General features: G+C 36.4%; 1 protein-coding gene across 1 annotated transcript; it reads left to right on the forward strand.

Moving 5' to 3' along the window:
- The first annotated feature begins 509 nt into the window (after nucleotides 1-509).
- On the forward strand, nucleotides 510-26,636 carry LOC103501352 (auxin response factor 8). The gene is made up of 14 exons (XM_008464905.2): nucleotides 510-1,302; nucleotides 1,536-1,651; nucleotides 1,816-1,914; nucleotides 2,078-2,134; nucleotides 2,221-2,376; nucleotides 2,458-2,542; nucleotides 12,978-13,068; nucleotides 13,159-13,323; nucleotides 13,421-13,543; nucleotides 22,743-22,818; nucleotides 23,854-24,001; nucleotides 24,580-25,613; nucleotides 25,691-25,881; nucleotides 26,225-26,636. Exons 1-14 carry the CDS (start codon nucleotides 1,260-1,262, stop codon nucleotides 26,397-26,399), a joined length of 2,559 nt encoding a protein of 852 aa, XP_008463127.1. The 5' UTR covers nucleotides 510-1,259; the 3' UTR covers nucleotides 26,400-26,636.
- The last annotated feature ends 223 nt before the right edge of the window (nucleotides 26,637-26,859 follow it).

A 26,859-nucleotide genomic window follows, 5' to 3' on the forward strand; every position in this document is an offset into this window, starting at 1 on the left:
ACATATCTAACTCTTCTTCATTTAAACTCTGACTGACAGCGACATAATCAACTCGATTCCAAGTCGGTTAGATTCTAAGAAAAATAGAACTGTAAACTAATTTAAATAAGAATAAAAATGTGAAAACTAAAACTTAAATTATTTTTTCCCCTATCTTTTAAATTTGAAACGCCTAGAACTTAATCCAAACCAAAGATATTTTAAGAAGCAATAATTGATAAAAAAAGATATTGTGTAATAGAAAAAAGAGAGAGAAAAAAAGAAAAGAAATGTTGAAAGTTAAAAATGAGAAAAATGGGAGAAAAAAAATGTGATTATTTAACATAATCCGTACTTCTGACAAGGACCACTGGAGGATGGTGGCACATGCCTGCTGTCAAATCAGGGGAATGGACGGTTAAGATGAAAAAGTACGGAGAGATGAAGGGTTGTGATTGCGTCGTCCTAAATTAGTATCTCCTGGACTCCATTTCTCTTTTTTCGTTTAAGATTTTCTCTTTTTTCTCACTCTTAAAATAAAAACACTCTTAACTTACCATTTTTTTTTCCTCTCTCACAGACACTGCCTTGACCGTGCTTTCTCTCTCATCTGTCTCTTTCTTTACTTTCTCTCTCATCTTTCAGTTTTTGGAAGAGAAAACCACTCTTTGAAATCACTTCTTCTCTTCTACTCTTTTTTATTTTTTTTTTATTTTTTTTTCTTTTTATGTATTTGTACTGACTGACATTCTCAGTCAGTCCGATTGTGGTACCAGCTTACTCTAAAATTGTTTGTCAGTGGGGTTTTTTTTGGGGTTCATCTTTCTTAGTTTCCCCACTTGATTGTTGTTCGCTTTTGTGGGTTTTGTTTCTCTCTTGGGGAGGATCTAGTACGGATTGCTTTTTGATGTGTGGTTTGAGGTTTGAATTTGTTTGGTTTGAGTGCTTCTGTGGGAAGTTTGATTGAGGGGTCGGAGGGGGGGTTTTGATTTTGAGGGATTTTGGGCTTAAACCCTAAAAGTACTCTGTATATGGGAGGATGGATATTGGGTTGGTTTGATTTTGGGGTGGGGGAGATGGGAGAGTGCGGTGGGGTTGTGAGTGATTGCGTTGGGTTTAGGCAGCGGAGGAATCTTCTTAATGTTATCGGTTGAGAGTTATGAGTTTCAGGCAGGGTTCTTATCCTGTCGATTAGGGTTTTACTATTCTTTTTATTTTGAATTCTTTTGTGGTGTGTGTGTGTGTTTTGAGTCTGTTTTTAGCATAGGGGGAAGCTTGATATGAAGCTTTCAACATCAGGGTTTGGTCAGCAGGATCACGAAGGTATGATTTACTAGCCTTTTTCTTTTCTTTTGGTTTACTGTTTCAATTTAGGAAGATGGAAATCCTGGTTTGCATTGTTATTGTTGTTATTATTATTATGTGCCTTTTTTTCTCTTTTCTTTTCTTTTCTTCTCTCTTTATTTAATGCTATGGTTCCCTCGTCTCCCGCCATAAATGTTGATCTTCTGTGCTGAACTTTAATTATGGCGTTGTAATGATGGTGATGATTATAGGAGGGGAAAAGAAATGCTTGAATTCAGAGCTATGGCATGCATGCGCGGGGCCCCTTGTGTCCCTTCCAACTGCTGGGACTCGGGTTGTCTACTTCCCTCAGGGTCACAGCGAACAGGTTTCATTTTTTTTTTTTAGTTTGACAATATATTTTTCCATTTTTGCGGATATCTTTTTTCTTTGAATGGAGAAATGTTGAGAAGTGTCTTAATTAAGTTAATTGTTGTATTGCACAAGCCTGTAAAGTTGAAAGGACTTCTCTGTCAATTTGTTTATCCGTAGGTTGCTGCCACGACGAACAAAGAAGTTGATGGGCACATACCAAATTACCCGAACCTACCTCCCCAGTTGATATGTCAACTTCACAACGTTACAATGCATGTGAGTTCTCTAATTTTTCATGTAGTTTGAGTGTGTTTAGCCTTCATTGCATGATTAATGTTTTTAATGTGAATCTTTCATTAATCTCTAGTTAACAATGAATGAGGAAATTAAATTAATAAAGCAATGAGAACTTTTAAGCTGGATTTGTATAACATTTCAGGCAGATGTGGAGACGGATGAAGTATATGCGCAGATGACATTACAGCCACTGACTGCAGTAAAATATTTATACAAATCTGTTTCTCTTTCAGTTCTTCTTGACACATCTTTTACTACTTAGCTCAATTTATTTTATACATACAGCAAGAACAAAAGGATACGTTTCTACCCATGGAATTGGGGATTCCAAGTAGACAGCCAACAAATTACTTTTGCAAGACGTTGACAGCAAGTGATACAAGCACCCATGGAGGATTTTCTGTACCTCGTCGTGCTGCTGAGAAAGTTTTTCCTCCACTGGTACATACACATATTCTTTTATATCATTTTGTTGGATCTGATGGATGACTTTTGCCATCTTTCTCTGGTATGATCCTGCAGGATTTCTCACAACAGCCACCGGCACAAGAGCTGATTGCGAAGGACCTTCATGACATCGAATGGAAGTTTAGGCATATTTTTCGAGGTAAGTTCCTTGATTTTCTGTCCATTTGTGAAAATAAGTGCGATGGTTTTCTTTGTTAATGGTTTTTAGTTACCTCTAACTAACCTTTCCACGTTGGTCTCTAGTTACCTCCAACCAATCTTTTCACTGATTGCTAGTTCAACCTATTAATTTGTAGTGTTGTTTAAGCACTTGGATTTAGTTGACAATTTGAAATGAATTTGTCAAGGAAATTGTTAATTTAATCATCTTTTTGCCTTTGCTACAAAGCAATAGTGATATCAAGTTCATCAAGTGTAAGACACTTTGTTTTGTTGTAAAGATAACTCACTTCGAGTTTGGTTCATTGTAGAGTATGAACATTGACATTTTATCTTGAAATCAGAGCGAAGGTTAAAGATTAATTGGTTATGAATTGACGAAATTAAGCTAAGTACTAGGAAAAATGCAGATGATAGAGAATTGAACTACCTCATTAATTATTGGGAAGTAAAAAATCAAATGGTTAATGAAAAGGAAAATTAGAGCACTTCAGTTGGTTCATTAAGAATCTTTCTTGGAATGTAAGGGTTTTGTTACAAGACATTTGGTCAATCAAAGTTGATAGATTTCTTGTTAGAGAGTTATGAACCTCTAGATTCATTGGGTGGATTGATTAGACATGATGGTCTCGCTTTGGGGTATTTTAGTAGGTGTTTGGCTCATTAGCATGAGTTGGTAAAAATGACTAACTCAATGTTTGGTTCACCAACTTTAAATGACAGTGGAGTTTGAGTTTTATCAACTCAACCCACACCCCTTCCAATTGGTGACTACCACTGCCACACTCGAGCAACCAACATTGATGACCACCTCACATGGCCAACTCCATGCTTGGATAACCACTTCCAGTGACAACTTTGATGAAAACTGCCTTTGATGATTAACTCTGGTGACACCCATCACTGACGACTAACATCGATGTTCACCTCGGACGACCAACTCTAGTGAAGATCACTTCTGATGATCAAGTCCAACAACGTTCACCTCCAAGAACCAACCTTGATGATCACCTTGGAGGACCTATTCCAATTGTATACTCTTTTGTTTATTTCCAACGACCAACTCTTATGTCCAACTCAACAATAATATACTACAAGAAAAAAAAAAAAAACTCAAGTGGTGAAAGTGCTTTTAAATAAAGATTTGAACATTTTAGTTTATAGTGATTAATAGTCGTCTTTTACACTAATTGACATTTAGGAATTGTTCGAGGATGGTCAAGTCATCCTTGTAAACCTATTTTTCATAGACATCTAGAAGATCGATTGCTCCTTAACAATCCATCATTGTCTACGAAGTGGTGTTGTTTGTGCCTACTTTGCAAGATCGACTACTATCTTAATGGAACAATACTTTTTTGTGTCCTTGAATCGGCCCATTGTGGGCCATGTTTATATTTTCTTGTGAATATGTAAATAGACCATTGATCGCAACCATGTTTTTTTGTGCATGTTCAACTTATACATTCCATGATGTTGAAGTATGCTGTAGGGATAGGACTCATTTAGTAAATTGGAATGTTATATCAAACTCTGGACTAGGGATAGGAAATTTTGAAGGAAAAGTGTACCCTCCTCTTGAAGTTATTGTGGTAGTCCCCGTTAGAACCTTTAGGCACTATGGTGTAAGTTTATCGCTAGTAAGCATGAGTTACATTCCAATGGTTAAGGTTCTAGTATATGTTCCAAAGGTACCTTTTGGAACTAGTGGGGAGTAGTCTCTCTTTATGGTTCTCGCGTATTTCTTATTTAGCCACTTCTATATACTTAGGGGTGTTTGGGGCAAGGAGTGAGTTATTATAGTCTTAGGTTATTGTAGTTTCATTAGAATAGTTTGTGTTTGGAGTGTAGATTATTCTAGTTTAGATTATAATAGTATTTGTTTAGCGTGTAACCTATTTTAGTTTGAAAACACTTAGCAAAGAATAAAAAAATGATGAATGTCAAATAGTAAAAACTATAGCAAATAGTAAATACTGTAGCAAATCGGGAGTTTGGAAATAGTGTTTACTGTAGCTAATTGGAGGCTCCTAAATTATACTTACTGTAGCAATAGGTGGTTATTATAATCCTAAAACAATCTTTGCTCCAAACGGCCCTTTAATGGTATTCACCCACCTCACTTTTGTTCACTGGTTAGAACATTTCTCTAGCACTCCCAATTTAATGAGGCTCACCTTGATCATGAGATTTAGGAGTTAGCTTCTTTTTATTTTTATTTTTTTTGAAAGAGAACCACACTATCCATTATAAGATTGATAAACACGGTACATAGAGAGCCCAAGGAAATGCTGAAAGGGAACTAAGGAATAAGATTATCAAACTGCGAAGGCACAAATTTCAATATGTAATATCAAGCCAATTTACTAAGATTAAATTGTGTGAATTATTATGAAATAGAAAAAGTTTCAATTGCCATATTTCTATTCTAGAGGCCGATAAGAATTTTAGCAATTGAAAAACAGAGATTAATTTCATGAGCAATTTTGCCATTCGCTTCTTGAATGCAGAATGAATGAAATTTGAGAGTGCAATTCAATAAACTACCTTGCAAATGCATTTATATGTGAAATTAGAAGAATAGGACGATGATTCAACCCAATCATTCCTTTTAGATCTATCGAAATCCCAACCTCTATTATTGTTACTATTAGAATTAGTGGAGGCCCGACAAAGGAGTTAACCTAATTTCCTTTCTTTTTTTATCCTAAGCATGTTGTCTATTTATTTCCCTCTTGTATCTTTTGTTAATTTGAGAAATTAATAAGAAACTCGGTGTCTATTTTCTTTACCGCTTTTAATATGATATTAGAGTGGGGTAAAGACGAAGCCCTGGACACGATTGTTGATGCAACCCAAATAGAGACAGACGAGACAGCCACCGTCTCTGTCAGGATCAACCCCACAGTGAAAAAGTTGCTCCACCAGCTTCAAAAGTCGCTGATGATCATAACGAGCCCACCCTCGAAGTTAGTAGTGCCACCTAGTAGAGAAAAGAGCCGCACATGCCACATTTGCCCGCCTATGCGCTACCGCTGCCAAGCGAGTACCCATGTGCCACTGCTCAACTGGCCTACTCCCAACTGTGGCCCTCTGTCTAATCGCAACACCCTCTTATTCAGCCGTACATCCTCGCACCCTCATTGCCCTCGTTTCACACTTCGTTGCATTCTGATCCTTTATAGCTACCACACTTCCATGGTATTAGGATTGATCAACTCCATAATAAATGAGGGTTTGAAGTTGGTGAATCTTCGACACAATCCAAACCAATCGACTTGTCGATGTGTTCTAAGAACTGGGTAACTTTGTTCCCTACTTTGCCCTTAAATTATATAACTAGTTCTCTGGCGTCATCTACAGGTGTCTTTCCAGGAGAGAAGCTGGATGGCCAAAACTGTTTTTCTTGGTTTCAAACGGTCAAATGTTTCTTGATGGAAGTCACCAATTCTGTTTTCTGACAGGGAGTCTTCGCTCCCCACCTGGTGATGCCTAGGAACGTTGCTGGAGAGGAGAGGACTCTCGTATTTGGTCTATGTCGATAAATAGTATGGAACCACAAATTGGCAAGCCTCTGTTTTATGCGGTAACTGAGAAGGATCTACGGGCACTATGCTGAACCTCCATTTGAAGCGTCAGGATGCCTCTTGTTTGTATACATTGAGGAAACAAGTCCATGATTGCAAGCAAGGAACTCTTGATGTTATCTCCTACTTCAATAAACTTTTCCTACTCTAGCAAGAGATGGACTTGTGTAGAGAGATAGGTTTGGGATACTCCAAATGATGGGATACAATATGCTACTCTTGAAGAAGCTGATCGGATTTATGACTTCCTCGCTTGTCTCAACCCTAAGTTTGACATTGTTTGTGGTCATAAATTGGACTCCTTTGACATTGTTTGTGGTCGTATACTGGGCTAGAGGCTGCTTTACTCCTTAATGGAAGTATGTAATGAAGTTCGTCTTGAAGAAGACCGTACAAGTGTCATGAGTGTTCCGACTACTCCTGCTACCGACTATATTGTCTTTAGTGCTAGATCCTCTACCCATGATAATGAGGAGAATAATAAGAACCAATCCCTACTTGTGAGCATTGCAAGAAATAACGACACACTAAGGATCAGTGTTGGAAACTTCATGGTCGTTCAGGAGGTAAGAAATGTTCCTCAAATGATAAACAAAATTCAGGGCGTGCTTACATGGGTGAGTCTGTTGGAATCTCTCAACCATCCAAACCTACGGTAAACCAGACTAGTCCCTGTCCACCCTCCACTCTATTTGCATCAACAACAACCCTAGTTGTTGATGTTCTCACCAAGGGATTTCTCAGACAGTTCTTTGACTCGTGTTAGCAAGTTGGGTCTCATTGATATCTACGTCCTAATTTGAGGGAGAGTGTTAGGTTTAGTGGGCTTGGCCGAAGGAAGGATTTAATCTAGTTACCTTTCCTTTTTTATCATAAGCATGTTGTTTATTTATTTCCTCCTTGTATCTTTTGTTAATATGAGAAATTCATAAAAAAGTCAGATCGTAGTTTTTCTTTTGGTACTCGGGTTTCCATGTAACTCGATGTGTTTTTTCTTTACCGCTTTTAATAGTTATCATCTCCATCATGTGGTTTGTCAAAAATCTTCGCTTCATGCGCTGCTTTTTATGGCTAAATGTTAAGAGGCTGATTGGAAGTTTACAAGCAATGGAGCAATGGTTGCAACGGGGAAAAGTGCACTCGATAATTGAGGAGGGTGGCAGAAAATGGTGGGATATGGTCGAGGAGGGTGGCAGATAATGGTGGGATATGGTCGAGGAGGGTGGCCGTAAATGGTAGGATATGGCTAGTGATTGAATCAGTGAAAGAGCCAAGAGGGATATGTTTAGTGATTGAATCAATGAAGGAGATACAAATACAACAATTGGAAACAAAATTGAGTCTAATGAGGATTTTATCGAAGTCGATGCCAATGTTGGTGACCACTAAATGCATTCTAGTGACTAGAGAGGTATCCATTACATTAGAAGGATTCAAATTGGAAAAGAATTGAGATTTCGCAGATGAGACTTGGGGATTTAAGAAATTAGGGAAATGGAAGATAAATTAGAGAAAAAGGGAAAAATGAGATAGCAAGCGAGTCACGAGTGACAAGTTAACTTTTTTTCTTTAAGGATAGAAATAATAGTTCTCATTGATGAGAAATGAAAGAATACACACAAAAAATCCAAGTCTCGGAAAGAAGTGAGCCCTCCTAAGTAGAGGAGCTCTAACTATATAGGATAGAACCAATATGTTAGTTACACAAAGTTTTCTAAATCAAAGCCGGGAGGGAAACATAGTATCAGACAAGGGATTCATTGTCACTAGGATTCCTCTCTGGCTGTTTAAAAATCATTATTTCGCTGCCCCTAGAGAACCCAAAACATATGCACCTTGGCAGACTATAGAAAACGACCCTTCTTACAAAAGAGCAGAAAGAGAAACTCCTCGATCAAATACTATTGGTGGCTCTGTGCCAAGCAAGCAAGAACCCATACATCTTAAAGGAAAAATCTCACCCGGATCTTGTAGGGTAGCAACTCTAGAGAATATGGTGTAAATATTTATTTGCTTTATGAAATAAATACAACAAAATGACCCTACTAGCGAGGAAATCTTCCTCACAAATCAATCCATCATTTTCACACGATCATGTAACCTTTTCCAAGTAAAAAACTTTCACTTTCCTTGGAATCTTAACTATTTAAAGAATAGAAAAGATGGACCTACGAATAGAAGAAGGATCAATCGAACAATGCAAAAAAGAATTACATGAAAAGGAAACCCTTTTTCCAATCCCTTCTCCGAAGTCGAAAGGAACCCCTCTTCAGTTCTTAGGATAGGAAAGGTGATACAAATGTGGAAATAAGGAGTAGAGGGGTGTATCCCCCACCTACCGATCTTCTAAAAGTAAAGATTGTTTCCCCTCACCACCCACACAACAAGAAAAAGGAGTGAAAAAAGGAAGCTCTTTAGGGATATCTGTTAGATATTGTATTATAATTTTCTCCGTCCACTAGCCTAAACTTTTGGATCGATTGGTGATTTAAGATGGTATCAGAGCAGGTGGTCTAGGAAGATATTCTGTTCAAGCCCCTGCATTGTTGTTTCCTACTCATTTAATATTGATTTCCACTTTTTTTTGGGCCTTCCTATATTATATATATGATTTAGTTATTCCGCTTGTTGTTAGGGCTTTTGCTTCATATTTCAAGCCCAATGAGGGGTAGCATTTGATATTATAATAAATTTGTCTTTATCCCTTAGCTGAAGCTTTTAGGTTGATTGATGATTTAAGAATATCCTTCCACAAATTCTGGTAGGTGCCTTTAAGCCCACTCGCTCGCAGCAAGATGATGATTGCAATGACCACCTTATGAATTTTGCTATGCCAAAGAGAATTGTGCTCAAGTTCCTGTATTATTTATATAATTTAGCTTCTATTTACCAATTATTTACACCGGATCGTTTTGGTTTCAGCCTTTGTTCTTGTCCTGGCCCTGCTAGGTCCCAAGTTTGAGCCTTGTGTAGTCCATTTTTTTGATTTTGTTTGAATTCTGTTCTTTCAAATTACTTATCATTATTAATTTGGAGTTGCTTTTTATAGAATTTAACATGTAACAGTAGGGACTGATTTTAAGATCTTTAAGGGTACAATAATAATATTTGGATGTTTGACAGTACACAAACTAAAATCAAATAAGTCCCAAACTACAAGAAGCGAAGTGCGATCTCAACCTATAATGAATATGTAATCAGTTTTTAATATAGTTTTTTTGTTCATTTTAATATCAAGTGCTCTAAAATAATTTTGAATCTCTTGGGAATTATTCGAAAATTTATTTCACATTAAGATATTTAATTCACGTTAAAAAAACTTTACCAACTATTTCAAGCTTCACATTTCAATATTTCTTTTTAAAATATCAACACAAATGTGTATATAAAGTCACGTTTTTTACTTTCTGAACAAAAATCAATTTTTTGTCTTTCTATTATAGTGCAGTAATCGGTAGATCAGTTCACAAATTTAGTACCAAAAAATTAACTCCAGGTTTGTGTCTGTTTTATCGCTAAACTTTAGTAAGTTTTTAATAGGTTTCTAAATGTTTAATGGTGTGTTAGATAGGTTATTGAATTTTAAAATCATCTAATAGACCCCTGGCTTATACTATTTCTTTTAATTAATTATTCAATTAGATATAAAATTAAAATTAAGTTAGCGTCGGTTTAGATTCTCTTCTGATTTTATGAATTTTATGGATTTGGTTCTCTCAATAGCTATGCATTTGTGTAATAGTAGACACCTTTTTAAACACTTCAGTCTTTCTTATTTAGTTTCAAATTGGAAATATTTACTGCAATCACCATTAGGTGCTTTGGGGTCTCCCAAATATTTCATTTATTCAATGAAATGTTTCTTCTAAAGAAAATAAAGTTTATTTAAAAGGAGATTCTGAACTTTCAAATTTTAAAAATATAAAATGTCAATTGATCCTAGTGGCTTGTACTCGTTAACAGGTAATTGAAGATTCAATGGTTAATTGGACATGAAATTAAAGTTTACAATTCTATTAGACATTCTAAAATTCATTTTTAAGTGTAAGGATCAAATAGACCCAAACTCAAAAGTTTAGGGACTAAATTTTAGTTCAAGTTACTCGATAATACTTAATTTTAATATTGCATCATGCCTTTAACCACACACCCATTGAATCGATCTAAAATATTAAATGTATATGGACTTGTCTCCTTGATTGATTTGCCACCGAGTCCATGGTTACTTTTATGGATATAGAGACCAATACTTAGACTTCCTCGAGTAGTTTATCATTTTTTTCCTCTTTTTTTTTTTTTTTTAATTGTTGTTATTATTTATTATTTTGTATGTTTCTTCTTTTTTTGCTTTCCGCTTCAATCCCTTCCTCATGTATGATAGTATTGAGTGTAATTGTTGTTATTATTTATTATTTTGTAAGTTCCTTCTTGTCATGTTCTTTCTTCTCGTCCTTGTGGAAACTTAACATCTATGATAGTATATTGAGTGTAATTGGTAACGGGAAGTCCACTTTCTTCTGAAATGATCTCTTGATTGGTTCAGTGCCGCTCATAAACACTTCCCAAGTCTCATGGTCTAGCCTTATGTAAAGACATCTTCGTTGTAAATATATGTAAAGGGGAAGCAGCCTCTTGGGATCTGGGCCTTCACCTAATCATAAGCTTAAGCTTTTGGGTTAAATCTATCCACCATTCTTCTCCCTCCCCAAAGACCATTGGAGATGGTCGCTTGACATGAAAGACTCCTACATGAAGGGGGGAGGGGGGTCTTTTCAACCCCTTCCCCTTAGGGGCTGCTCTCTGTGTTCTCTTTCTTCTTTCTAATATAAGTCTCTGTTTCTTATCTCTCTCTCTCACAGTACACACACACACATTAAATAACTATTCTGTGAATTTTATCTTGCCTTATTGGAGACCCTTCTTGGAGGTTGTCTTTGTTTTTCTGTTGCTTTTGTATTTCTTTCATTTTCTCTCAATAGAAGCTTGATTGTTCATAAAAAGAGGATTAAGGTGAGACAATTATATTGCAAGAGTTTGAATACAAATCTCCTGCTTTGATACCCGTGTAAAATCACTGAAATAAAAAATTACAATGAATTAATAATTTCAATACTCTAACAGTATCAACACGATCAAGAACTTGCTTAAAAAGGTCCCTTTCTAAATTGGTGCATTCTTAGTCAGAAAAGTGGAAGCCATGTGCTCCTTGTCACCTCACTTTGCTAATTCTTTCTGGGCAAAAAATTTACTTTAATGACTTTTTGAGGAAATTTCTAATCAAAAGTATAATCTCCGCAACGAATGCCCATTCAAAGAGAAAGAAAAAGAAATAGTATTTCAGTTAAATGATGTTGCTGGGGTGGGGTATCATCTTTCTTATCCCCTTTGCTCCAATTCCCCATTCCCTGATTAATCAAGGATTAGGATTTTGGAGCAGGTTGCTGCTAGAAAAATGAACATCTCCATCTGTATTTGCGGTTGAGAGATGGAGGGTGGATGGGTGAGAGAAGAGAGTGAGAGAGTGAGTGAGCAATAGCATTACTGGCTAGGGTACTATTAAAGAGGCTTTTGCCTTTAAGAGGGCTGGTTCAATTTTTGGTATTACCTGCTTGTGTTTCATTCAGATGGTATGCTTTTCATAAAAAAGTAATTAAATCTAAATTCAATTATTTATCATTAAATTAAGTAATTAATATTTATGAATTACTGATGCACCATGGAACCCCTTGCCTCCCCGCCTCAATTGCACGACAAATGTCTCGCAAAATATTATTTTAATTTAGGCTTTAGATGGATCAAATCATTTATTGTAGTACTTTTTGGTGATGGAAGAGAACAAGTCCTTTGTTCCATAATGAAGGGTAGAGTCACAAAGTGGCTGACTGACACCGAGGATGCAAGTCATTGTTTCTCACCAACCTTCTTATACTAATATTTCCATTTTTAGATAATATAATATATATGACCTCGTTTGGTTTTTGTAGGTTGGGAGGATGTCTTATTTTCCCTCCTTGTACTCTTTCGTTAAAGAAAAGTAAGTTTTTTAATCAATACATCCACTCACACCTGATTATCAAATTTTGAAATATACCTTTTACTATTTATCAGTCTGGTCCTAGGTTCCTAACTGCTAGTGTCTCGAGGAGGGGTAGGTTGACAAGAGTTGTTTATGGAAAGAGGTAGAAGAGAACAGAGAAGAGATTTATCTCACTTGGTGAACTGGGTTCTCTAAACCCACATCTATGGAGCTGTGGAGTTAAAAAAAGCCTTGAGTTTAAGATCTGAGCCATCCTTGGGACATGACTCATGCCATTACTGGCCATGGGTTGTATTGTCTCGAAGGCCATTGAAAGGAGGGACACCATTGTTCCTTCAACTCCAATTATCCATTCTTGCTGTCAAGCAGTGGATGAGTGGATCTTCAGTTAAAATCATTGTTCGTTTTTCCCAAGATGTCTAGTGCTAATTCAAACTTTTGAGCTTTTGAGCTTGAAAAGAATAAAAACATTTCTTACAACGCCGATAGCAAAGAGATTTGAGTGACTCACTTTGCTTGTCTACTGTTGCTGCATCCAATTTTCTCTCTTATTTTCATTCCTTTGTTTTTCCCTTTCCTTTTATTTTCTCCCTTACAACAGATTTTGTAAAGGTTGCTTTGGGGGTCTCTGTGGACTGTTTTTTCTCTTTTTTGTATGCTGTGATGTATTCCTGCGATTTTTCTTGGACTATCATTTCTCATTTTGAAACTTTGTTTTTCAATACAGAGAACCATTTGGGAATAGTAAACTGTATATGCAGCTGACATGGCCTATCTTTTTGTTGTCACAGGACAGCCAAAACGACATCTTCTTACAACTGGTTGGAGTGTGTTTGTTAGTGCCAAAAGATTGGTAGCTGGGGATTCGGTTCTCTTTATATGGTAATTATTCCCTTCTCTTCATATGTGGTTTTATACAATGGTGTTCTGTTTCCGACTTTAAGATTTGAGCACCCTGAATCAATTATCTAGGAATGAAAAGAATCAGCTTCTTTTGGGTATTCGCCGTGCCACAAGACCACAAACTGTGATGCCCTCTTCTGTTTTATCAAGTGATAGCATGCACATTGGACTCCTTGCAGCTGCAGCTCATGCTGCTGCAACAAATAGCTGTTTCACAGTGTTCTACAACCCCAGGTTCGAAAATAATTCTTTCCTTTTGCTACTGTTATTGCTGTTGACAATTTACTTTGGCCCATCCTGAAACAATTTCTTTGTAAACAAATCATTTCAGGGCTAGCCCATCAGAGTTTGTCATCCCTTTGACAAAATATGTTAAAGCTGTATTTCATACCCGTGTTTCAGTGGGAATGCGTTTTCGGATGCTTTTTGAGACTGAAGAGTCAAGCGTTCGAAGGTATTGTAACTTTAAATAGTACATTATCATCTGTTTGATATAGGAAAATGATTAGCGTGCTCTTCCTACTATCGCTAGGCTTCTCAACATTTTCCTTGGAAGATATTCCTTGAATGTTGGTGCTGTGACGTAAATTGGTTAAAATTTGAGATTTTTGGTTCTTTGGATATTTTAGTTAGAGGGAAAAAATGGGCTTTTCTTGGGTAGAGTGGGCTTCTTTTTTCTTTTTATTATTATTATTATTATTTTATCATATTTTACTTGTTTTGAGCAAAGAAACAAGGAAGTTTTATTGAAACAACGAGAATAGAGAAATGCTAAAAGAAAAATACAGATGAAGGCAAAAAAAATACCGAGTAAATAGAACTATGGAGAAATACAAAAACATGCAAATAAAGTTACAAGTACCTCCCTCAAAAGAACCCTTAAAATAATAATCCGAAGAAAACATCAAAATGAAGGCAAAATATGCTTAACTGTGAGCATAAGAGATGAAAGGACGAGAGCCATTAGACAGTACAGAATAAAGATTTTGGAAGATTTCCAACTGCTCTCAACACCAAATTACCAAATTAAAGATCTCTACACTTACCAAAAGGCTTTCAATTATCGAACTTTGAACATCAAAATGAAACTGAAAAAGATGTTCAAGACAACAGAAAAATAACAAACCCCAAAGCCTCTAAAATACCAAACACACACACACACACACACTCACACACATTGGAGGACTCAACTAACAATTTTTTTAAATAGTTTGGGGTATCTATGCTTCTTGGTAATTGAGGGCATTTATTTTGGCTTCCTTTGCCTGGCATGATGGTCTTTCTCTGTCTTTGATTATTTCATACTTTTAATGAAATAGCTTCTTACAATAATGAGGAAAAATAAAAAAAGGAAGAAATTCGTGCATTTCTCTATCTCATTTAAGTTCGTTTGGTTCGTTCTATTAGCAATGAATACATTGTTGCCTTTTTAGATGGTTTCTGACCTTTGATGTTAATAAAGAGACAAGTGATTGTTTATTTCCTTGTATGGATTAAATTTAATTACCTTTCTTGATGTAATAGGATTGGGATAATTTGGTAAATTCAAGTTAATCTTGAGTAATCCTTGATTAATTATATTTTAGTTTCTTATTAGTTTTTTTAGTTAGCCTTTTAAGATCCTATCTTACAGTTAATTCTCTATAAATAGAGGACACTTCTCTTGTAAATAACTTTTAATTGATAATAAAGACTTTGGTATCAAAGCATTCGTCTGGGCCAACTTTGACTGCTGCTGGTAGTAAACCGGGAAACTCCTGGTGACGTTGATTGCAAGAGGGAGCTTTGTGAGTTGTGCTCGTTGTCGATCAACAAATACCTAACTAGGGGGAACCCTTTAAATTCAAAGAGGTGCAAGAAGAAATTTGAAGAATTATCCAAGAATGGAATTTTATTTCAGAACTAATATGCTTAAGGGAAGAAATCATCATCATGGTTATGAAGAACGACAAAGAATGGTTGAAACATATTCAAGAAGACCCAAGAATCAGCCCTACAACTATGAGGCTCAAGTTATTCAAGAACACCCAAATTGTATATTAATCTTGAAGTATTGAAGGAAATGAAGAATGGAGTAAAATAGATCCAACCTTTGCCTAGGAAAGATGACTCAAAACATGATCAACTTTCAAAACAATGGCAAGAGTTCAAAAAAGCAATAATTCAAGATATTCCAAACAAGCTTGATGGATTAATAGAAGGATCAAGGACTCCTCCAAATGAGTTGTGAAATTGCGCAAAAAATGAAGGACTGTAAGAAAACAAAAAATCAGTTGAAAACTAGTTGAAGAAGGAAGGTAGAAAGATCAAAGAGGAGCTTGTGTTGGAAGAAGATAAATTGATGAAACTCCATGTAGATTGGTCAGTTCGAACTAGCTCATGCAGAACAATTAATTGATGAAATCAAAGATGGAGGTGTCGAAGAAGACAAAGCCACTGCAAAGAATGTGCCCAATGGGTTATATCAATTAGTTGAGGCACACAACCAATGACAGCTACCTCCATCGCAAAAGAATAGTGCAAAAATTAACCTTGGCCGCTGAGAAAGACAACAAGGGAAATCAGTGGCACCAATAGTATGCAAGAAATGTCTAAGATTTACCAAGAATCGTTCAAGAAAAAGCAAGATTAAGGTTATACCAGAGGAAATATTGGCAGAACTTGAATTCTAAGTGTGGAAGAAAAAGATACCCGTGGGCAACCTAATCTAAAGAAAATTGGAAATACTTTTCCTCCATCCTTTGAGGAGTCTGCATATATTTTGACAACATTTGATTCTTGAAAAACATAATTCTTGGGTTAATTCATGATAGTTTTGCAAAGAAGTTTATTTCGTTTTGCAAGACAAATCCTCCATTTATTGGCTTGATTCATGAGATTTAGTTGTTATTGGTGTCAGATATGTTGAGATATTTTCGTTTGAGTGGCCTGCTTTTTTACATGTACCATTGTTTTCGTTTTAAAACTTGAGGACAAGTTTTTTGGGAGGGATAGCATATGATGTAATTGGATTGAGATAATTAGGTAAATTCAAATTAATCTTGGTTAATCCTTGATTAATTACCATCGAGTCTATGACTTGTTTTTGTGTTCGAGACATGTTTGAAATTGAAAAAAGAAAGACACAAATGTTCATGTCAGACATGTATTTGAAACTATCCATGTTTGGCATGTGTTTGACATGAACACTAAATGCAAAGCAATGTTTTCATTCTTCTTTGGTATTTTACCTTTTCATGTAGGGTAATTGATGTAAATAATGTAATAAGATAGCTATTAATAAATCTGTTAAGAAGCCTAACCAAAGACCGTTAAAACCCAACTAATCAGTTGTAACTGATTAGTTATGCAGCTGCCTAACTAATTGTAACAAACTCCTTGTAACTACCCCTTAGCAACTACTTAAAATCATCAATAAATACCAGCTCTCTCAGCCATTCTGGGCCGATAATTCTTTGATAAAAAGATTACCAACTTTGATTTACACCAAAGTGGTATCAGAGCAGCCTCGATCCTTGGATGGATGGCTGGCTGGAGAGGACCAATCCCAGCTGCGGGGGACAACCGTGAGCAAGAGGAGGTGGAAGAGATTGCCGCCCTCTCTCCAAGAACTTCCACGGTTCGCTTGCTAGCCGTTGAAAATTCTTTGGGAGACCTTCACGACAAGTTTGATGGAATGATGGATAATCTTGAAGCCTTGAATCAAAGGATAGGAGAACCACCAGCGCCGCCGCGTTTAGAAGCAAACAGGTTTGATGACCATGGGGATATCTGGGGAACATCTGGAACAACAACTATGAAGCACGGGTTGGAAGAAATAACAGATGATATGATACAAGGAAGGAAGTTTATCATGATTACAAAATGAAAATCGATCTACCAACATACTGTGGCAAGCACGGGTTGGAAGAAATAACAGACGATATGATACAAGGAAGGAAGTTTATCATGATTACAAAATGAAAATCGATCTACTTGTGTACAACAATGAAAAGGATGAAAATATGATACATCTCAGAAAACTGTTTCAAGTACTGATTGAAACAGAACTATACATTAACTAGAAGAAATGTGTCTTTCTGAAGGAAGCGTTTTCTTTTCTTGGGTTCATTATTAAACAGGGGAAGATCAGAATGGAACCATAGAAAACTGAAGCCATTCGAACTTGGCCAACCTCAACTTCTATAAAAGAAATCCAAGCCTTTCTTGGATTGGCTTCATTCTACAGGAAGTTTATAATTTTTTTTTTATTGTTGCACCACTTACCGATTGCTTAAAGAAGGGGAACTTTAAGTGGACTACTCAACAACAAGAGAGCTTCAATGACATCAAGAAGAGACTGACTTCTAGCCCTATATTACAGCTTATAGACTTCATTTCACCTTTTGAAGTTGCAGTCGACGCATGTGGCATGGGAATTGGAGCTGTTTTATCCCAGAAAGGCCACCTAGTTGAATATTGTAGTGAAAAGCTCAGCCTACCTAGACAGTCATGGAGCACATACGAGCATTAAAATAGTGGGAACGTTACCTACTATCTAGAGAATTTATCCTCCTAACCGATCACTTCTCACTAAAATATCTTCATTCTCAAAAGAACATCAGCAGAATGCACGCTCGATGGATTTCCTTCCTACAAAGATTTGATTTTGCCATCAAACATCAAGCTGGAAGGAAAACAAAGTGGCCAATGCCCTTGGCAGAAAAAGTTCCCTTCTTACACTACTATCTTTAGAAATTACAGCCTTTAAGCACCTCCCTGATCTTTATGAAGAAGACGTTGATTTTGCAGATACTTGGTACAAATGCAATAACTATTTAAAGGCTGATGACTACCATATTGTGCAGGGGTTTCTCTTTAAAGGGGAGCAACTATGCATACTTCACACCTCCCTACAAGAAGCCTTACTTAAAGAAACTCATTCAGAGGCCTATCTAGGCACTTTGGCCGGGATAAAACATTTGATATGGTGTCAAGAAGATACTACTGGCCATAACTAGGAAGGGATTCCAATAATTTTGTTTGAAGGTGTTCCATCTGTCAAAGAGCCAAGGGATCAAGCACTTATACTGGACTATACTGTCCATTACCTATTCCAAAAGCCATCTGGGAATATCTTTCCATTGACTTCGTGCTTGGCCTTCCTAAGACTGAAAGAAACTATGACTCTGTGATGGTTGTAGTAGACCGGTTCAGTAAGATGACCCCTTTTGTTGCTTGCAAAAAGACAAATGATGCTCTATACATTGCTAATCTCTTTTTTAAATAGATAGTATGGGTACATGGGGTACCTAAAACGATTGTCTCTGATGGGGATGTAAAATTTCTAAGTCATTTCTGGAGAACCCTATAGAGAAAATTTGGTACTACACTCGAATATAGCATAATGGCCCATCCTCAAACAGATGGCCAAACAGAGGTGACAAATAGAACACTAGGTAATCTGATACGATACCTCAGTGGATCTAAGCCTAAATAGTGGGATTTATCCCTTGCACAAGTAGAGTTCGCATTCAGTAATATGAGGAACCGGTCCACAAGCAAATGCCCCTTCGAAATAGTCTATACTAAACAACCAAGGTTAACCTTCGACCTTGCTTCCCTCCCTACAACAGTGGACATTAATCAAGAAGCTGAAAGCATGATAGAGAAACTTGAACAACTACACAAGGAAGTTTAGGATCATCTCATACAAACTACAGATTCCTATAAAAGGATAGCTAATATGAAAAGAAGGCAAGCTAAATTTGCTAAGGGAGAACTAGTAATGCTGCACCTAAGGAAGAGCTGATTCACATCCAGTACTTACAGCAAACTAAAGGATAGACAGATCGGTCCAGTTCACATCCTAGAAAAGTACGGAGATAATGCTTTTAAAGTAGAGCTCCCACTGGATATGAACATACATCCCGTGTTCAACGTTGCCAATTTAAAGTCATACTATGCACCAAACGATTTCAAGCTTGCACACTAGTGGACCCTGGGAAGAGTCCATCTTAAGGGGGTGGAATGATGTAAATAATGTAATAAGATAGCGATTAATAAGTCTGTTAAGAAGCCTAGCTAAAGACTTAAAACCCAACTAATCAGCTGTAACTGATTAGTTATCCAGCTGCCTAACTAATCGGAACAAACTCCTTGAAACTACTTGTAACTACTTAAAATCATCAATAAATACCAGCTCTTTCAGTCATTCTGGGCAGAGAATTCTTTGATAAAAAGATTACCAACTTTGATCTACACCAGTAATGGTCTAGATCGGTAGTTGAGTTGGAATTGCAATTGCAGCTTGTGGGATTGACGGGACTGGAATTGTTCCGGGTAAAAATATGGCTAGGTTTTTGGTAAAAGCGATGTCCCAATGGAGCATTCCAAAAGAAAAGGGACTTATTTGATTAAATATGGAAGTCGGCCCATAGGCCCAACCATTAGGAAAGAAAAGGGACTTATTTGATTAAATATGGAAGTCGGCCCATAGGCCCAACCATTAGAGCTAGAGAGATCAATTTTCATAAGTTAACAAGATCCATAGAGGCCAGCTGTAGGGTCAACCATGGAAGTTAAGAAGGGCACAGAGGCCAATTCCATAGACTTCATGAAGGCCAATTCATAGGACTGACCACGAGGGAAAAGTAATGCTCAAGTATGGAAGGCTAGAAGCCAACCCAACCCATAGGGTTGGCCATGGTAAACAAATTATGACCAAGTGTTTGCTTATTATGCCAATTACATGTGCTTTTCACTTGTAACGACCGAATTAAGTTAGTAACGATCAAATTAATTATTTGAAAGATTAATTAGCCCCATGATCGTTACAAAACCATTTTTGTATATAATCAAAAGGGTTCAAGACTTTTGTGGTACGCCAAGAAACATCTCAAATTCTCTATTCTCCATCTCTCTCTAAATGGTTATTGACTTGATTGTCACATTGTTGGTAATCAAGCACTACACTGGTGCGAGGTTCTATATTGTGCAGAGCGATCATTCGATTTCTCCTAACCATTAAAGATTCTCTGTTGGTACCAAAATTTGGTATCAACAAGAACTCTTGGCTGGGTTGGGCAATGTTGGGCCTTATTTCCTCTTACTCGAAATCCAACTTCAAAGCTAGGTTTCGATCCTCAATCAATTGGGTCTGCGTAATAATTCTCTTTAGCCAAATTTGTTCCTTGTTGATAGCTTCAACTCGAATGGTGAGAAGAAGCTCATTTAGAAAAGTGTTCTCCAAATCATCCGAAAAGCGTCAACTTGGAAAGCATGATAATGGATACGAGACGGACACGATGACACGTTATTCTTTTAAAACTTAGGACACAAACACGAAGACTTGTTTATTAAGACATACATTTTTTAAAATATATCATTTTTAAACAAAGCAGGAAATTCAAAGTCAATGAGTTTATGCATCCATATGCTTTAAAAATTAGTTTGATGTATTTCAGTACCAAATCTTATTACTTTTTTCATGTACGTTGGTATTTGTAACAAGTGTTTGGTATATGTCTAACGAATGTTGGTCCTATTTTGGCCTTGTATAACCATGTCTAGCACATGTATTTCACTACCGCTAATACATGTCCAACAAATGTTAGTGTTGTCTCAAATCTCTCCCTACATTGAGCCACTGTTTGCTTTGTTTTCAAGTTCAAAAGCTAGAGCATAAATGACCTTCTCGCCAGAACCAGAACATTGACCTTGCAAAAATCCTGGTCTCAAATCGTCCCAAAAATGTGTGCTTTTACCGTTGCTTTCCCATTGGTACCGATAACGGCTGCTTGCTCAAATTAACCATCAAAATTTAGTATCTGGCAACTGGTGAATCTGGAATGCCCCTCCGCACTGAACAACAACGAATTTGAATTCTTACTAGATAAGGCTGACATCTCTAGCTTTTATAACTTTGATCACCTCCTTTCATGGGATGAGAAGACGCATCTTCTTAGTTACCATCAAGCCTCTTGCTCAGTTCTTTCTTGCTTTCTATTTCCAAGAACTTCTGCGATGGTCAATGATATTTTGACCCTCACCTGTTACCATGAGTTTTTTTAATTCTTCTGTGTATTATGCCTTGAGATACTCCGGTTCTTTACCAAGTGCTGATTCTATTAATAATTCTTCAATATGCTTTGGGTTATTTAGCCAACCAGAACCAAAAGAGAAACACGAGACAAATGACCAGCTATTCAAAAGAGTTGGACCTCTTCACTAGGAAAATACCTTGAACTATTCTAAACCCTCAAATGGCTACCCAAATCTTTACAAAGACCGTCCATACGCTCATATTGCTCGAATCGTACATACACACACGATTCATCCATGCACGATCCCCCTGATCACTAAGTAACTGTTTCATGCAAATTACCTTTTTTATCCTTCCTAGAGTAAATGCGCAAAATGGGAGGTCTTGACGTTGGTGACAACATTATTTGTTTCTTTTTTTAACCAAAGAGATTAAGTTCAAAGTTAGTAATTACAAAAATGTGTAAGATAACTATTTTTCTATCTTATTTGTTTTAGATTTTTTTTAGAAGAATGTATTTGATAATGCTTTCTTGTTTCTTTTTTTAGGTATAAAAAAATAACTAAAGGCTCATTAATGGGAAAAAAAAAAGATAACAAAACAAGGAAATTAAAAAAAAGGAAATAAAACAAAAAAGATAAGCAAGTATGGAGAAAAATTATGATGGACGAGAGAAAACAGAGAATTAGAAGCTACTTTTTGTAGTTCCTTTAATTTCTCCCCACTTTAAGAAAACATTTCTTAAATTTAGGAACAAGAAACGAGCTGATATTTCAATATGTTTGTTTCTTGAAACACGAGAAATGAAAAAAATGAGAACGAAAGGACCGTTAATTGAATGTGAGAATTCTATCAAATGAGCCTTGAATGAACAATTTTAAATTTCTTATTAAAATAAAAAGAAAGAAAGTAGAAGGAACAAGGTCGTTAAAATTGAAGAAAAAAGCAAAATGATCTGCATGTATAGGGCATGCCCTTTGGAGTCTTCATTTTTTAAAATAGTATGACTTTTCATATTCCATTTATAGTGATTTTGAGATATTCATTATTTTCTTTTCTTTTTTATGAACTTGTGCCTTTCATTTTCATTTTAATTTTTTTTTTAAAATAACAATAGCTTTTTAAAGTTTGAAGTTAGTGTGTATATATGTGTATATATACATACATATATATGTATTTACGTTTATATGATAAGCTTTTATATTTATATTTACGATTATTTGTTATCTACCAGATTAAAATTTACAGCACATGATATCTTGCGTTATACGATGCACTAAAATTTAATTTTGACACATGTATCGTAGAATACGATTAACAACCTTGGAAGGAAGAAGAAAATAGTTTTATTTTATTATTTATAACTCATGAATTAAGAAATTTTTTGTTCATCTACTAGTATCATTACTATCTACTCTTGTAATAATGCACATGTTTTGTCTCAAGATAGTGATAAACTCAGATTAGTTGTCAATGCCCACAATTTCTGTATCTTTCCATGATATCCATGATCTTTTCTGGAACATAGTTGATATACCTGTAGAGGTCAAGAATTCTACCTTTTATTATGGATGTGTTACTGCAATATGCATGTTTCTGCACGCTAATATGTTGATAGTTGAATTGTCAGGTACATGGGTACTATAACCGGAATAAGTGATCTTGACCCTGTTCGCTGGCCGAATTCTCATTGGCGTTCTGTCAAGGTGTTGCAGCTTTATTTCCAAGACAGTTCCACAAAGCACTTGCAAAATTTACAATGATCTTATTTCTCTTTACTTTGTCTAGTAGAGCATGCTTAGGTTTTGGCCTCAAATATTAATGGCTTTCTCTAGTGTACTGCTGGTTTAGTAACCTGTGTCCTTTGTGGTTGATCAAAATTAGAGTCTACAATCCTCATTGTTTGATTGTTCAAATATGGGCTAATTGTCAATTGGCGATACCTTCTTTTGTTCAAAACTTTCTGTGTCGTCAAGCTTGCTAGCGTACGTATATATGTATATGTATTGAAATCTGTATGAATTGAATTTTCTTGCATGAGGGTTGAATTGATGTAATAAAACTGATCAAACTGCTCAGCAAAATTTAGCCTTGATTAGATGCCTTCCCAAACCTTTAATTACGGATTGTGTAGTGGATCCCTTGGTATTTTCGTTAGATTGTCAACTTATTTTACTGGTAACTTTGTACCATGGCCATACTGTTCATTGTCTGAGAACCTGACTTCTGTGCTTCTATGCTCTAATTCACTTCCGGAAATGTATCTACATTTTAAACAGTATTTTTAGTATATAGAAATATATTATTGGAAATGAAATGCCTAATTTAGGATGCTCGAATCATTTGGTTCTGAAGCTTCAGCAAGAAGGTGTTAGCTCACCTACTATGAAGTTTTTGTGAATAGTCAAGGGTGCCAATACTTGATCTCATCTGATGTAAAAGCACGATTTTTTATTAAGTTCTTCCTTCCTTAACCCTTAGCAGTAGCTAGCTACAGAGTTGTTTTACATGTTGCTCTGACTTGTATGGAGATTGGAAAAGTCAGCATCTGAAGGACTTACAAATTTAGAACAAACCCTTTAAGGCTCAGTTCTAAATTTCGTAGGTGCATGTTTCTTTTATGAAAGTAATAACAATAGTAAAAAATTAAATTAATTCAAGGTATCAGGTGGCACCATACAAAGTCCGTTCCTTTCAGACCTTTGACTGTTAGGTTCATTTTTGTGTTTTGCCTTTTACAGGTCGGGTGGGATGAGTCAACAGCTGGGGAGAGGCAGCCAAGGGTATCATTGTGGGAAATTGAGCCTTTGACTACATTTCCTATGTATCCGTCTCTGTTTCCACTTAGAATGAAACGTCCATGGCATCCTGGAGTCTCTTCTGTTCATGGTATTTGTTTTCTATCTACTCGATTCATTTTAGCCCTCTGCATCAGGTGTCCAAACTTAAACCTTTTTTCTGCTCACTATGCTTTGTAATGCACTTCTTAGATGGAAAGTTTAAGTGGATTAAAGTAATTTCAATGGTGTGATCATCTCTGTCATACGATTTTTTTCATTAATTTTTATTGGTTTTTTGTTTCTTTTCTGGAAAACTTAAGTAAAGGAAAAAAAGATAACTTACCAAATTTCTCCAAATTATATATTTTGGTTTTGTATTCTTAATTTTTTTTTTGGATAAGAAATGGCATTTTCATTATTAATTAATGGACTGATGTTTAAAAGCCGTTGATTGCATCTTTTTTGTTGGTACTTGTACAGAGGTAAACAAGATATCTTGCCCATGTTAGATGTTAATTTTTAATTTATTAGATTAACTAACGCTTTGATACAATCACCCAATGTGTTATCATTTAGCAGGGATTTCTTATGCTTACGACACTGATTAATTTAATATATATTAGTTTTCACAAAGTAATCTTGATTTATGACAATACTTTTTTGGTAATGGTTTTTTTTCTCTTACAGATAACAGAGATGATGCATCAAACGGCTTAATGTGGCTCCGGGGAGGAGTTGGGGAACAGGGTCTACACTCACTGAATTTGCAATCTGTGGGCTCTCTGCCCTGGTTGCAGCAGAGACTTGATTCTTCTATGTTTGGAAATGATCATAATCAACAGTATCAAGCCATGTTGGCTGCTGGAATGCCAAACCTTGGAGGTGTTGATATGCTGAGGCAGCAAATTATGCATCTTCAACAACCTTTCCAATATATTCCGCAGGCAGGCTTTCATAACTCTCTATTGCAAATGCAACAGCAGCAACAGCAACAGCAGCAGCAGCAGCAGCAATTGGTTCAGCAATCTATGCCTCAAAACATTCTGCAGGCACCAAGCCAAGTTATGGCAGAAAATCTACCTCCGCACATTCTCCAGCAAACACTACAAAATCAACCTGAGGATCTGCCAAACCAACAGCAGCATACTTATCATGATACCATTCAGGTTCAAGGCAATCAATTTCATCAGGGAGGGCATTCAAATGTGCCATCACCCACATTTCCCAGAACAGACCTTATGGATTCCAACACCAGTTACTCCGAATCCATTACCTCTAGAAGAAATATTCTTGCTTCATCATGTGCTGAGGGGACAGGAAATCTTCCCACTATCTACAGAAGTGGGCAGTCAATCCTAACTGAGCACTTACCTCAACAATCTTCTGTTTCTAAGAATGCTCATTCGCAGGTTGATGCTCACCCAAACTCAATGTCCTTTCCACCTTTTTCTGGTAGAGACTCAATTTTGGAGCTGGGAAATTGCAATTCAGATTCTCCAAGTCCTACACTTTTTGGTGTAAATATTGATTCATCTGGACTTCTACTTCCCTCTAATGTGCCCACTTACTCTTCTCCATCGATTGGTCCTGATTCATCCTCAATACCAATGGGAGATTCTGGATTTCAGAATTCTCTTTATAGTTGTGTCCAAGACTCTTCTGAGTTGTTGCACAACTCAGGGCAAGTTGATCCATCAAATCCAACTCGGACATTTGTAAAGGTGCAAACCTGCAAAAGCATGAGGTACATGCTGTTTTTATTGGTTTGTGTGCTGGCTTATAACTCTTTTTGTTTCAGGTTTACAAATCCGGGTCTGTTGGGCGCTCACTAGACATCTCCCGGTTCAGCAGCTATCAGGAGCTGCGAGAGGAACTGGCTCAGATGTTTGGAATCGAGGGACAGTTGGAAGACCCTCATAGATCAGGCTGGCAGCTTGTATTTGTCGACAGGGAGAATGATGTACTTCTCCTTGGAGATGACCCTTGGGAGTAAGTAATTGACACTTTGACCCTTGCATCCTCTGTATTGGCTTATGCTTAAAATGAACATGGTACCACTGTTCTTAGAATTGCTTTTGTTCGATTGTCCATAGCTCATCGTATCCTCTCCTAAATTGCTCTCTAAAACTTTTCTATGAAAGAAACTTTAAAGTGAAGAATTTCTATACTTAATATACCGAGTATACTCTATTGGTTTAACCTCTTCATTGGGAGCAATTATCCCTCTTCTCTATGCGTTATGTGATTCTGCAGTTTTGTTGCTAATTGTGCATGTAGTCTTTCTTCTATAGTTTGAAATAAGTTCAGTACACTGACCTTGAATATGTTGCAGGGCATTTGTCAATAATGTCGGGTATATCAAGATACTTTCTCCCGAGGACTTTCAGAAACTAGGGGAACAGGCGATTGAGTCCTTCAACCCTATCGTTGGTCAGCGACTTACCAGTGGTGGCAATGAAGCTGGAAATGTTTCGGGATTACCGTCTGTTGGTTCGCTAGAGTATTGAAACTTGTAAGGGAGTTTTGCGAGGTTCAAGAGACGTTTACTTCAGAACTTGCAATTAAACTAGATATGCAGTTGGAATGCCTTCAAATTAGATCAGTGTGTAAACTGTTTTGTATTCATAATTCCTTTTGCTTATAAGTACTCTAAACACAATTATGATTTCAAAAGATTATGTGGTTAAAATACATGTACGTGGTTTACTTAGATAAGAAATATAACACGTTGAACATTTCTAGCATTCATGGGCACTGTTCTGTCGATTATGGTAACTCTAAATTTATATTTTTCATAATCTCGTTTTATATTTTTCCTACCTAGGCACTCAATACATCTCATAGTGTGCAGATTCTTAGGATGTGATTTCGAGACATGTCGGTCCTATCTTTATAGATTATCAAATTGCATCCTCAATTTATATGCCTTAGTTTCAATTTATTTTACTTGGGAAATATATCCTTCCA

This window comes from Cucumis melo, chromosome 9, assembly GCF_025177605.1.
Source record: "Cucumis melo cultivar AY chromosome 9, USDA_Cmelo_AY_1.0, whole genome shotgun sequence".
NCBI lineage: Eukaryota > Viridiplantae > Streptophyta > Magnoliopsida > Cucurbitales > Cucurbitaceae > Cucumis > Cucumis melo.

Excerpts from the sequence above, each read along its gene's own strand:
- LOC103501352 (XM_008464905.2), top strand. The coding sequence starts at position 1,260 with ATGAAGCTTTCAACATCAGGGTTTGGTCAGCAGGATCACGAAG. Across the intron at positions 13,324-13,420 it reads ACAGTGTTCTACAACCCCAG|GGCTAGCCCATCAGAGTTTG; the intron begins GTTCGAAAATAA and ends AAATCATTTCAG. Across the intron at positions 24,002-24,579 it reads TGGAGTCTCTTCTGTTCATG|ATAACAGAGATGATGCATCA; the intron begins GTATTTGTTTTC and ends TTTCTCTTACAG.